At 46.9% G+C, this 13,885-nt stretch overlaps 2 protein-coding genes across 4 annotated transcripts; one reads left to right on the top strand and one right to left on the bottom strand.

Moving 5' to 3' along the window:
* The first annotated feature begins 1,839 nt into the window (after nucleotides 1–1,839).
* Nucleotides 1,840–9,579, top strand: APOBEC2 (apolipoprotein B mRNA editing enzyme catalytic subunit 2). Of its 2 annotated transcripts, XM_052698409.1 has the most exons (3): nucleotides 1,842–2,215; nucleotides 7,875–8,422; nucleotides 8,966–9,579. In XM_052698409.1, exons 1-2 carry the CDS (start codon nucleotides 2,088–2,090, stop codon nucleotides 8,413–8,415), a joined length of 669 nt encoding a protein of 222 aa, XP_052554369.1. In that variant the 5' UTR covers nucleotides 1,842–2,087; the 3' UTR covers nucleotides 8,416–8,422; nucleotides 8,966–9,579. The 2 variants fall into 2 exon arrangements, with proteins under 2 accessions (XP_052554370.1, XP_052554369.1); XM_052698410.1 differs by having other exon boundaries at nucleotides 1,840–2,215; nucleotides 7,875–9,579.
* A 547-nt stretch (nucleotides 9,580–10,126) lies between these two features.
* Nucleotides 10,127–13,701, bottom strand: OARD1 (O-acyl-ADP-ribose deacylase 1). Of its 2 annotated transcripts, none has more exons than XM_052698415.1 (6): nucleotides 13,472–13,701; nucleotides 13,122–13,186; nucleotides 12,497–12,641; nucleotides 12,306–12,364; nucleotides 11,834–11,946; nucleotides 10,127–11,528 (listed from the first exon to the last, which is right to left on the bottom strand). In XM_052698415.1, the coding sequence occupies exons 1-6, from the start codon at nucleotides 13,554–13,556 to the stop codon at nucleotides 11,426–11,428; spliced, it is 570 nt and encodes a 189-aa protein (XP_052554375.1). In that variant the 5' UTR covers nucleotides 13,557–13,701; the 3' UTR covers nucleotides 10,127–11,425. The 2 variants fall into 2 exon arrangements, with proteins under 2 accessions (XP_052554375.1, XP_052554376.1); XM_052698416.1 differs by having other exon boundaries at nucleotides 13,577–13,701.
* Nucleotides 13,702–13,885: the final 184 nt, after the last annotated feature.

Raw genomic sequence — 13,885 nt, 5'->3', positions numbered from 1 at the left:
AGAGGTGAGAGTAACTGGACAGGGGAGCTGGAATCTGAGCGTAGTTACCAGGCAGAGCAAAAACACTACACTTGCTCTCCAGGAAAGTATTTCCAGCTTAAAAATAAATAAAATTTTGCACCAGGAAAATATATGTTCCACGGATAGGATGTCTTGGAACGTCTCAAATCCTTCACTGCGCTGCTGTCACAAAACTCCATGCCAGCCATCACATAAACAACTTTCTCATCACTAGCAAACAGAGGAGTGAAGGGGTGGGTGGTGCGCCCTGTCCCCAGAACACATTTCAGTGATGCTGTTAGTGAAGAACTACAAAAGGTATTGTGATTCTCACAGTGCAGAAAGCCAAGCTAGCAAGGGGCTTGATAAAGCAGCCAGAAGGCAAACTATCTGCCCAGCAGCACAAGTTCATCCCTTTGTGGTGGTGCACAGCCTGTAAAGCTGTAGGAGAGCTGGCGATGGGGGAACCACAGGTGTGAGATGAAAGCAGGTGCTCACATCTCTGATTCCTACACAGAGCAGCCTGTCCTCCTCAAAGCTGTTTCCCGCTAACGTAGCCTGAATGTTCGATACAGCACAACATTTCATCTTCATCTAAATCATGACAGAGGGCTCCTGGGTGCAGAACCCAGGATGCTGGAGCTTTGATTTCCAATGTGCTTTGGCTAAAACTTTTGTTCTGCATCACTACACGCCTCCCATTCACCCCACTTCATGTCACAGAAAAGTTTCTCTGAGAAAGGCATGCTCAGGTTTTCACCAGGCTTGGCTCACATGGGATTGATACAAACTTTGATTAAACTGTGAGAAGAATTTCACATCATTCTGCACTTCTGAAGAGAGAATCCTCCCAAACTGAACATACAAACCCCTTTTCACAGCTCACGGGAAGCCCAGACAAACCCTGAGTATCCTTCCAAGCCACCACAGCCTCTTTGAGAGATCTGCTTGACACACTGCTGAGCAAAGCAAACACCCAAAGCTTGTGTCAATAGAATCTCTGTAGTCCTCATTTCTTTTATGAAGGACGGGTTCCACACCCACAATAGTTCAGAGCAATCACAATAAGCACTTCACCACAATGCCTCCAAGTGCTCTGTCCTTGGCACGCAGCTCACACCAGTCCCACTAAGTGCTGCCTCACCTCCAGGTCTGCACACACGTTTATCATCACGGCTCACAGCCTGTCTGATTCTTTGGCTCCTGTGCAATCACTCATCCGACATCTGCATCCCCTGCAGAAGCAAAGGGGAAAGAAACAGAGGAACCCTGCAAGAATCTCTAAGGCAACAGGCTTTCAAAATCCGTACTCTTATCTAGCAGTGTCATCACTCTTGGAGTGCTAAGCATTTTTTAAATATTCAGCCAAAGAAGAGAAAAAATAGAGAACAATGTGCTCAGCACGTGGAATTGGAACTGTCCTGCACCCCAAATACCCACTGTGAATTATCAGCCTAACAACATCTGGAACAAACTTCTGGCTTCAATTCGCACCGACACCATCTGTAACACTAACTTCAACAAGCTCCAATTTGGGATTTCATTCTCCTGGAAGAGCAGGGGAAGGAAAGGCAATTTCTTGCTCTGGGCGCTCCAGGTGGCTCTCAGGGCCAAATCCACAACAATGGGGATTTTCCAGCAAACCAAAGGGGATTGCCACTCTCCCCTCTGAGCCAAAACAGTGGTCCTTCAAGGTCAGCAAAATAATAAACTGGCAAATGGAAGGTGAATGGAGAACCTGCCAGCGATCCGTCACAGTCATGGATAAACAGATCCTTACACTTCCAGGATTTTCCACCCATCTCTTGTCCCGCCCACCACCAAGTCGTCACTTAATTTTAAATTAAAAAGGAGCGCGGGGGATCGTTAAAAAGACGTAGCAAAAGCTGGGGAGGGAAAGCTGAGAGCCTGGGACACCCAACCCCATCCAGCCTCTATCGCTGCTTTGTTCCATATTTAGCCCCCGACAACTGCCTCCAGCGCAGGGACTCCCAGCTCTGTTTTTCCCTGCCCCCTGCACTCCCTGAGCTCTCCAAAATTGCTCTTTTTCCCGGTGGCTGTAACTGACTGCCCCCACAGCCGAGGAGATGGCAGAAAAGCAGGAGGAGCCCAGCAACACCCAGAATGGTGAACCCGACAACGCAGAGGAGGGCGAGGGGAAAAAGAAGAAGAAGGTGAAGAGGGAAGACCTGCCTCCGTTTGAAATCGTGACAGGGTAAGGGGGTTCACCAGGCAGGGGTGCAGCAGTCTGACATGGGCACCTTCAGAGGTTTTTGCCTCAGCTCTGATGTCAGGTAACTAAAGGCAGCATCTGAAGTCGTGCCCTTCTCGGTGTTCTTAAAGGCTTTAAGTCTGGCTTTCATTGCTGCGGGATTTTGTTAAGTTTCAACGTGTTTTGGAGCACAGACTCAGTCTGGGCAGGCAGGCAGTCAAATCTATTTGTTTTTATACAAGTAGGGCTGCTTCCCTAGAATTCAGCAGTCTTTTGCATTGCATGGAGTCCTGCTGAGTGCACTGGGATGGCTGCCCGATGGGAGGCACGGCCCTTGGTGAGCAGAGATCGATTTCTTGGCGTAATCAATGGCTCTTGTCTGAAAGTTTCTCTATCTGTGCGTTAGGAAAAATAGCCCTGCTATGGCTGATTTGCTTTACGTACCTAAGGGACAGATCTTCCAAGAGCTCCACGCTCACATCTGGAATTGGGCACTTGGAGAAGCCCTGCTCATGGATGGGCATCAAAACAAGAGGTGGCTTTCAAGCCAGCAAAGCAGCAGGCAGCTTCTTTTGTTGCAGAGAGCCTGGCCCTTGAAAGAGGAGATACAACAGATCTGCTAGGAAGCTGAACTCTTGTCAGACATTGCTGACAACCGCTAAAAAGGTGTAATCTGTTCTCTCTAAGCACTCAGAAATGGTCAGAGCTCTGGTGTAAAGATGCCCCATGTCGTTCTTCCCTCTATCTCCCCTGAAGTCACCAAGGCTCCCAGTGCATAAACCAAACCCATGATTTCTTCCAGCTGCTGCAATGCAAACCTCAGAGCAGACTGCAGAGCCCCACTAGGAAGGGCTGCTGCCTGGGACGTGGCCACCAGTAAGAGATGCTGCAAACTGTGCTGGGTTGGCACTTCTGAAAGCCACGCACGAGGTTTCATCTCACACAGCTGGGTTAAGCAGGGATGAATGCATAGGCTCTGAAAATCGTCGATTGGATTACCTTGGGTAAAGCTTTTTTGGGAATGAGTTTAAATCCATGCTCTGCTATCTGCATACACGAAGCTGGGAGCAGCCCATTTTCTTTCTGTATGTTGATACCAAGCAAGACAAGAGCTGAAATCCCTGAAGGACTCAGCTTTTTAGTGAGGGAGCACAGAGCTGTCACTAGGGGTATTCATGCTGTGCTCATTACGATACTATTTGGAATCTGTTTAAAGCAATCTGGAGAATTCCTGCATCGCTCACGGCCTGGTATCCCCTGATTATTAGTTTATGACTGATATACTGGGTGCTAAAGGTGAGGATGAGGAAGTGAAGCAGAAATCCCAGAGGACCCAGAAAGACGTGCAGGAAAATCCAGCAATTTTTGCTCTCGTTCTGGGAAGGACCCTGTCACTGCAGGCTGTGCCTCCACCTGCTCTCATCACTGCTCAGATTTCCCAATTACTTACAATTTTTCAGCCAATAAAGCCAGCTATGCGAGTTATGAGAAAGCAACTGCCACTGTGCAAGCACTTAAATTCAATTACACTGCCTACTATTCAAGAATTTCAGTTTCAGCCCTTGGATTGGGGCATCTTCTGACACACAGCCAAGTTTTCAAGCTGAGGCTCATAGCAGAGTCTGGTGCACACAAAACATGTTGGGAAACTGATCAGTCTGTTTGAGAACATTAACTTCCCCCCACCCTCACTTTTTGTCAGCATTTGGCTCAGTACAGCCCTGGATAAATGCAATCTCCTGCTGTGTGTTTTTCATGACATTTAAGTGGATGTATTTATTCACACATTACCTAGAGTGTAAATGAGGCTCCTTCTATCAGGAGGTGATAAATCCTTGGTTTCTGTTACAGCTGGTCATTACAGACTTTCTATCATCGATGAGCACAAGTGTTTATTTGGGAGTAGTTGGCAAAAAGCAGCAAAAACTTCAGATCCCAAAGCACCCCCCCTTCCACACACACAGAGCTCACATGCAGCTCCTAAACACCGTGCCCTTATTGGAGAGGGAAGATGGCTTCTCTATTTGCAAAACGAAAGAAAGCAGAGCAGCTGTCAGCCCAGTCACCACAATAGTTGGCAGTTGTCTATTTTAATAAATTCACAGTTATAGGCCAGACAACACCATGCTTGCATTTAGCACCTACAGCAATACAGGGTCTGGTGTAAGAAATAGGAGAGCGGAACTCATCTTGGTACATTCTGTTGGCATTCTGCTTTCCTAATCTTAGAAAACCAAAAAGGGCAAAATAGGGATAATGTTAACGTTTGCACACCACCTGCCATGCAATCCTGGGAAAACAGGCTTGCCAAGACTTGGTGATTTACTCAGGAACAGACACGAGGCTGGACCTCAGCGTCCAAAGAAGTAGGCTTTGCTTTCACAGCACGACAAAGCTTTCTTATGAATGTATTTTGGTTATCAGTCACTTGTGGAGCGTTTAAACCTACCCAAACAATCATGATACCTTGCTTCATCTCGGGTCATCTGCCAAGCACGCTGTAACTCAGAGGGGAGAGAAAGCAGCAGACAGCATCCAAGCACGCATGCAATCCTATGCACACGTGGATGCTCTTCCTGCTCTTTCACTGCTGCACCCCTTGCTGTGGGACTTCCCAGTTGCTCAGGGGACCAGAGACACCTTGCCCAAGTCCCAGCTGCTGGGAAGTCACAGCAAGGACGCAGCTGAGCCTCCTGAGGACTGTTGTTTACAATTCACACTTGTGCTGAAGTGCCCTCCCTCCTCTGGTTTACGTGGGATTAAGGAGATTCTTGTTAACTAGCAAACAATCTACTGGTTGCCTCCGAATCAACCATCAAGTTTTCCAAGCTCTCAGCCAATTACTTAGGCTTGGAAAAAGCCCTTAGCTTTGTTTACATTCCTTATTGGAAACCTATTCATTAAGCCAACGCACATTCCATGCTGCCAGGACAGATTGAAGTGAACATCCCAGATAATCTCAGATGGATGCCAGGATGATAAGCACACAGATCTGTCTAGAAGGTCTGATTAAACACACAGTGAGTCAACGCATCCTGGAACAGATCACTGCTGTTCAAACTGCTCATCAAAACATACATGCTTAATTTCATCTCTGATGTCACCACTTTGCAGTCAAGGGAGTTAAATCAGGAATTAACTCGCACCTGCGACACATGCGATGTGACACATCTGAACACACGACGTTCCTTCAGAACAGCTTCTTGCACCCACACAAACTTGCCTTCGACACGAGGCGGCCGGCAGCTCGTGGCACTCAGCAGGCTGGGCTTCCAAAGAAAACCTCAATTAAGGAATCATTACATCGTTATCTGAAGAGTCGTTTATTATTATTAGGACAGAGAGCAGCACAAGTGCTGTTCTCAGAAAGATGTAAACTTTTCTTAGCTCAAAGACAACAAATGGAGTTTGTGGAATGAGAGAAGCTTTGCTGAAATAGCCTGTCGATGCTGTTCAGTGACACCAGAGGAGGTCTTATAACACAAAGAAAATGAGACTGGCTCTAACAGGTAACCTTCGCTTCCATTTCTGAATGTTTTCCCTCTGTTCCCTTAATTTAGAGGACTCCAGAAGCTTTTCTAGGTAGTTTAGAACTTGTGCACAGAGAACCACAGACCAAATCACAGCAGACCAGCATGATCTGTTTGCTCAGTAACCAAAACAAAAGCCTGTATCCACACTACTGCTGCCATCCCTCATGAGCACACCTCCAGCTAAGACAATGCTAACACAGAAGGCCCCAGACAGGCTTTGCTATTAAATCCCAGCTTGGATAGACCTCATCTAAGCAGCACTGAATAACGTAAGCATTTAATAATACAGTTCAGAAAGCAGCAGAAAATCTGCTTCTAATAAAACTTCTGAAGCCAGCCTTGCACTCTAACCAAGCATCGTTATATAAATCAATGACATGCAAAAAGAATTAGGGTACTTTTTGAGTGACAGCACCAGCAGACATTCCTGGTGTGGCTGCTGTTCCACACACGATGCTGTTTCGACTCATCCATCTCACTGCATTCTGAACAATACCGATCTTCTCCTCCGAGCACAAAGCACTGTGCCAACCCAACCGTATCAACTCTCACACGACTTGGCTTGTGCAGCACACTGCTATTCCAAGGGAAGTCACTCATCTGTAAAATCACACTGTTGGGAAACCCAAACCAGAAGTGTGAGCTGTAACTCCAGGCCTTTCATTGCAAATGTGCGCTGCAGGACCAACCAGAGCCTCCACCTGCTGGAGCAGCAGCAAACGTTCTGCAGGGACAGTGCTCTGTTATGCTCCTGCTTTCTGAAAAGCCAAAAACACCACTGGACTTTGGCAGTAGGGAAACCTCTGGCTGTGTGAGGACAAGTGCAGATATGTGCGTAGCAATGAGAAGTTTCTGGAAGTTTCTAAGTGGAATTAAACAGAGACAGAAAAATGTATTTAAACATTTAGGGTGACGTGGCTAAAGCTTGATAGCAGCTATAATTTACTCTGTTATGCATGTAGACAGCACCAATTGCAATCCTTTTCCACACAGAAGTCCTGCAGCCCATGCTGCAGCTCTTGCATCCAGGTATGACGTGATGGACTGTTTGCTACACCCTGCTTCCTGTTGAGCTGTTCCCATTCCAACCTGACAAGCAGAGCATCACACTACTTGGGGCATTTCGTGCAGTCTTACCCTCAAAGCGAGGCCTTTTTCATTACAGTCCATAGGAAGACACCTGCTGATTATATATATATCAAATTCCAGCCCTTCACAGAACAGTCCTTATTCCTGGATTGCAACCATCCCACACTCTCAGCACGGCCCAGGCCAGGATTCTCCGCTAGCAACCTGACAGCAATTCACTTCTCACACACTGAGCACAGCATACTGATTTTGAGTCCATTCATTCTTTTCCACGCCATTTATTTCCACCATCTCTGGAGATATCTTGGGCCAGGTTGCATCATAGATTCTTTCCTCTCAGCAGAACAACATTCTGTCGCTGCTCCTGCAGCCTCACTGCTCTCCGCAATTAATATTTCTAGGAGTTTGAGAAGCTGTCCTGACCTTTTCACATTGCACCCCCTGGAGAGATCTGACATTATAACGTAACTGTAGACAAGAGATGAATAAGACACTTAATGTTTTACAAAGATTGATTATAGCTTCAATGGGAACAGCAAGGTTACAGGTGCACCTGAAGCTCAGATGAGAGGAGTACAAGACTCTGGAAGATTACTAGCATCTAAGCAATAAATGTTGTGCTGCTTTTTGTTATTTTGCTTTGGCTACTCCATGCAGCCATCACTCCCACCCTCACAGGTCACAGGGCACGTTGTCAGCAGTATCCTTCCTCTTTCCAACATTCTTCAAGCACAAATGCTTGTACTACACGCTCCAGTTAGGTGCTACAGGGAGCAAGCAGGAAAGCTCCGTACTGCCATTTATCAAAGCGAAAAAGACTAAGTGTTGAAAACTGGAAGCCTCACCACACAGTAATTGATCACCCAATGGTGTTTAATGCATTTTTAGCCTTTCTTGGCAGGGATCTCCTTTTAATAGATAGCAAAAGAGAATCATGGTGGACGGTGCGACCGGTCCACGATCACACAGGATCTAAGGCAATGCTGTAACCTTTCATCACCTGCTTCCTGAGATGCTTCTCTCCTCTCTACTTCCCACAGGGAACGCCTCCCAGCCATATTTTTCAAGTTCCAGTTCAGGAACGTGGAATACAGCTCAGGCAGGAACAAAACCTTCCTGTGCTACGTTGTAGAGACCCAAGGCAAAGAGTCGACGACTTCCCGGGGTTACCTGGAAGATGAGCACGCAGCCTCCCATGCAGAAATCGCTTTCTTTAACACCATTTTGCCAAAGTGTGAATCGAGCCTCCGCTACAACATCACCTGGTACGTCTCCTCCAGCCCCTGCGTGGCCTGCGCCGATCGGATCAGCGAGACCCTGAGGAAGAACAAGAACCTGCGCCTTACCATCATGGTGGGACGCCTCTTCATGTGGGAGGAGCCAGACATGCAGGCTGCCCTGAAAAAAATGAAGTCTGCTGGCTGCAAGCTGAGGATCATGAAGCCTCAAGACTTTGAGTACGTCTGGCAGAACTTTGTGGAACAGGAAGAAGGAGAGGAAGCAAAGGCTTTCGTGCCATGGGAGGACATTCAAGAGAACTTCCAGTACTACGAGGAGAAGTTGGCTGAGATTCTGCAGTGAAGCTCACGTGAGTGAGGACTTCTGTTTGCTCACCTGGCTCCCTGTATTACTACTAGACTTGTCTTTTTCTTCAGGTTGTTAAAAACACAGCATGCAATCATTTTCATTTACTATTCCCTCTGTGCCCAGCTGCACCTGGCAGTACCTGAATATTATCCTAGGCAGCACCTTCCCCCTCTAGAGGCAGAAAGGACACAATTGTCTCCTTCACAGCAGATGCTGAAGGGACTTAGAGATATTTTTTCCCTCGCAGTGAACACCTCCCAGGGGAAAAAGAATTACAAGGTAGGATCGCTAGATGGAACAAGAGTACCTCACTATTCCCTGCATGTATGATATTCAGAACACATGTGAAAGAAACCAAAGAACATACAGAAAAATGGAGCTTCCCCCCACACCCAGAACAAAAACCAAAGCAACAACACACCACTAAAAGCAACCAGTTGTGACAGCATGCTCCTTTTTATGGGGTGCAGAAGACTCGCCTATTTAAGCAGTAAAACACAAAAGCATTTGAAGCTTGTAACATGTTCCTCTCCCTTCCCTCCAGGCCCATCTCAGGAAAGATCCACACAGAGACACAACTGACTTGGACACTGGGACACCCCTGCCTCCCAGAGCTTTGAATCCAGCAGATGCAGTGCCAGCTTCTGGAATTTTAGGCCCTAATGGATGACAAATATGCATACAACAGATATTCAGCGTTCGGAATCTGATGGTACTTTGTTTTGTTGTTCTTCTCCACTCACCCCACTCCCCCTGAAACAAAACGGTGTTGTCACTGCTGCCAGGAACAGGCACTGAGCTGTGTGGTTAAAGCCTTGAATGAAATGCATTGCAGTGGAGCAACAGGAATGAGCGTAGGCCTCACATACCAGGATTACTTGGAGATAAAAGACTGCAGAACAAAGCTGCCGATGTGATAAAACTTACTGACAAACAGCATGCTTCATCAGCATCAAAAAGATAAATAAAGTTCTATTCCTCTGTCCTCCTCAATGTACCTGAAATTTAAGTTACACTTAATTTCTTAATTCTACAGTTATGGTAGAGCCCTAAATACTTGATTTTGAATGCATCAGATACAATTTTCCCCTTGTTCAGTATGTCTGTGATATAAACCTGGGCTAAGCAAATGAAATAAAATTGGAGCCTGCTGAAAAAGAGTAAAGCAGTGCTATCTGTTCTCTATTTCAAAGAGGGCCCCAAATTAACCTGACAGGTAGACGCTGTGGGACACCCACACATAATATGAAATTCATATCTGGAGCACAGCATGACCAGAAGGGAGAGTTAGCAGTACAGTTTCAGAAGAATGCACAATCGCAGAGATGCAGACAGAAAACATGGGATTGTACTTTCCATACACAAGGCACAGAACAGATGGAGGCGACAGAGCAGCACACCAGCTAGGAAACTGAGTCTGAAAGGCCTCCTTCTTCCAACTGCTGGATGTTGGATGTTGATTGCTGCACTGTCACAAATTTGAAAGGCACTAAACATGCACAAGCACACAAAAAATGCTGTATTACCTTCCAATGCAAAAAAAAAAAAAAAAAAAGAAAGAAACAAAAGCCCAAGCAGCAGTCAGAGCACCTGCGGCTTTCATTTCTTTGCCACTGGATTTAGAAAACAGACATAAGCCCAAGGGCTAAATGAAGGAACAGGCCTGGTGCTCTTGATCAGCTCTTGATCAGCTCAATACTCCGAGTTCCTTTGTCTCACTCAAGTTTATTTCTCACAGCTCTGTATTTGGCTACAGCAATTATCCACCAAAACCAAGAAGCAGAGGAGTCAAACGGGAAGGAAACACTGTGCAGTTCTTAAAGACACAAACAGAATCTGCAGATCTCCATTAGCAAAGAAAAACACAGTACAGATTCACCCATAAAGTCAGAACAGGAACGGCTCCATACATTCAATGAGTAGCAAGAAGCAACTCAAAACCTTTCTTCCCACTATCAACTTCTCAGCTGTCCCATCTATTCGGTTTAATCAATATTTCTGGCATTTCTGTGAGCATTCGATGTGACAGAAGTAGAAAGATTTGGTATTACAGGGCAGAGGGTAAACATCAAACTCAAAGGAAATACTTGATGTTAGCTGTTCAGTACCGGAACCAAACTTCCCCAAATCAAGTGTTCAGCCATGGCCTAACGAGCTGGCACTGATTTTCACATTTGGTGACACCAAACGTGTACCAGCCAAACTACAAACACAGTAAAGCAAAACAAACACAGAAAAACCTTAGCTTCCATATATTTTTAACACCATGTCAGTCATTCATATGCAAGGGCTCAGAAAACAGAGGGCTGCATGTGACACCAATCACACCCACAGAACGCACAGAACCACCAGCAGGCGTCTTTGTAAGCCTCCAGCATTCCCTTCCAGAACTCTGCTTTCCTCCCACTGCCTACAGCCACCACACGTACAGACATTTGCACGGACTCTGATCTGACAGCAGAGTACTGAACAGCTGTCACATGCATGTTGACAGCACAATTCTTCTGGTGTACAATTCCATTTTTAAAAAGTGCTCATGTCCAAAAGATACAAAAACTACTTTTTAATCCTGCAGAGAATACATATGCTATATATGAACACTGCAAATCCTGGAAAATAAAAATAGACGAGGCTGCACAGGTCATCATTATGAACCAGAACAACAAATATCCAAGCATTAGACAGCTCCAATTTCACTGCACAGGAACTGCCAGCTGTAGGAGGCTCCAGTGCAGGCAGGTGCTCTGTGGAGGACGAGTGACATCTGGTGGCTTGCTGGGACAGACTGGGAACTCCCTGAGAGTCACAATACCCCTGCTTTCAACACGGGTTCCCTGAATACTACATCCCAAATCAGCTGCTCTGAGACTTTTGAGCTTTTTATTTTCTTTTAGAGCCACGGCCACCACCAACACACGAGTGAGCTGTGCTCAGCATGCAGTTTTCCCCCTCCTCAGTTAAGAAGTTGCCGCTGTTGAAAGCCAGAGAAATGAGACTCTTTTGTTCAGAGAGTATAAACAGTGATCTTTATATCTGTGTTTTCAAACACTTCCCCAAGTATTGCTGAAACTTTATCCCAATCCAGGCCGTCCAGTCCACACCCAATTCTGGAAAATAAAACATCAAAATAACTATAATGAGCTCTTTTGGAGTATGCAGTGAACAACAAGCCCTTCAGGCAGTAACCCAACTCACCTTAAGTCAATATAATGCAGTTAGATTACAGAAATAACCAAACCTGAGTGTACTTTTATCACTTAAACCCACAAGGGAACACAAGCTTCATTTATACAACGGATCAGAAGAGTTACAGTCAAGATGATATTGAACTCTCAGAGTAGGAGATCACGTCTCAAAACCATCCTCCTACCCAAGTAACACTGAGTTATTTACACAGCACTAATTTGCTTACTTAGGCATAGAAATATCAGTAACTCCATTGTTTAGACAGTGAGTTTTCATGGCTTCTAAACTCTTCCGCATGTCATCATATGTTGGTTTGTGAGAAAATTTCTTCTTTGTAATCTGAATATAAAAGTAAAAAAGTTATAAATTAGTCGTTACCACTGCAAACTCCCCCCCTCCTCTCTCCAACACTCCTCTACACCCTGAGTCGCTACACTCAGAGTCACCACTGTGAAGGGAAAGAGACTTGGAAAAAGAACTGTTTCATAGCTTGAAATAGTATAATTTGGCAGCTAGTGCTGTGAACTTGTAAGTATAAATAAACACACACAAGAGAGCTTGGCTTCTCCTCAGTAGGAAGACTTGAGTAATACATCTCACTTACTTAGGAGAAAGTACTCAAAATTATTAAAGCTGTCTTCGTAATATCGAATACAACTTTGTTACAGGGGAGCACTTGAGTCATTCTCTACTCTTACCAGGTAGTAAATATATCGGTCATCTCGTTGGAGAACTGCCACCTCCCCAGTCTTCTTTTCTAAAGGGAAGAAGGTGGCATTTTAGGAAGAGTTACAGTCTACTACGCAATTGACCCTGGACCCCTGGTAGCAACCTTCAAGCTGGAAATCCGTCAGTCCTTAAATTCCCATGATCATGCAGAATTACTCACGTTGACCTAACAGCTCTTCGACGCCTCCAAACTTTTTCTTAAAAAGAACAGCTATCCCTGCACCCATGCGACAGTCCTCACTGATGCAATGTGCCAACGCGTCCGTCGGGGGGCAGGAAAACAGGTCTCCCTTAACACACTTCATCTAAAAAGCAAGCACAAGTGTGAAATCTCAGAGTGCTGGCCAAGATAACAGAACACTCTGCACAAACCTGTACAACGGTATCTATATGGTAGCCTGTATAAGACTTAGATTATAAAGTCAATATGACAATAGCATATTTTCTACAGGATCAGATATGAGAAACATGCACCAGCTCACCAGTTCATTTTACACAATCAAAACTGAGAAAGGTAAGATACATAACACAGAGTACCTTTAGACCAGTGCACATCTACAGCACACCGCGTGCCAGAGCTCCACACTCCCAGGCACTTAACACCCGAGCTCTGTGCTGATGCAAAATAACTGCATCACTGATACAAGCACAGAAGCAGTGAGAAGTAGCTTTATTATCAGCCAATAAAGTCCCCTAAGCTGTACGGTGCAATCAGCTGCTGTTATCAGGCAGGAACGTCTCAGTGCACACCGCACAGCAGCCCACATAACCCGTTTCCTACGCACCCGCTCGCCCTGCTCCGGGCCGTGGGTGGCCATGGTAAGGCAGGCTGCGGTGAAGGCTTCAGTGGCTGGAAAGATGACAGAAAGAACAGCGTTAATAGCAACCTCAGAACGGAACGGGGCAGCGTGGCTCAGGGCGCAAGGCTGAGCCTTCACCCAGCGTGCTTCTGGAGCACAAAGCGCCCACTACGCGGAAAGAACGACAAAGGGCAGCAACGGCCCTGAGCAAAGCGGGGCCGTCCCAGCAATAGCCCACCAGCTGGGCCAGCGCAAGTCGAGCCAGAACCCACAGGCCTCGTGTTCTCCTCCAGGCCACCCCTGCCCGCTTCAGGACACCCCTCAGCAGAGCCCACCCGCGGGCACGACGTGAAGAACGGACTGCCGGGCCCGGACTGGCAACGCTGCGAGTGTAGCAAGCCTGCCCAGCACAGTCCACATCGCTCGGCCCGCTCCGTCACCTCCACTACCGCACTCCCAGCGTCACGTGAAAATGGCCGCCTCCACCCGCTCGCTGGCCAGCCCCTCTAGGCGGGCTGGAGGAACGCCGCCTCTATGGTACCCGCCGAGAACATTCCGAAGGCCGACCTACCGCAGCGAAAGCGCGGGCGCGAGACGCTCAGAGGCGGGACCTACAGAACACGTGACGGGATGAGGGCGGAACCGCAGCTGCGCGTGCGCATCGCCGGCGTCGGCGGCCCCGCGAGGCGCGCGCGCTCCCTATGGCGCAAGCGCAGTCGCTGCAGCCGGGCAGGCCGCGGGTGGGCGGT

This window comes from Tympanuchus pallidicinctus, unplaced genomic scaffold (genome assembly GCF_026119805.1).
Source record: "Tympanuchus pallidicinctus isolate F22 unplaced genomic scaffold, pur_lepc_1.0 scaffold32, whole genome shotgun sequence".
In the NCBI taxonomy this organism is placed as follows: Eukaryota; Metazoa; Chordata; class Aves; order Galliformes; family Phasianidae; genus Tympanuchus; species Tympanuchus pallidicinctus.
Note: the sequence above shows the minus strand (reverse complement) of the source record. Positions and strands in the feature narration are given on the sequence as shown.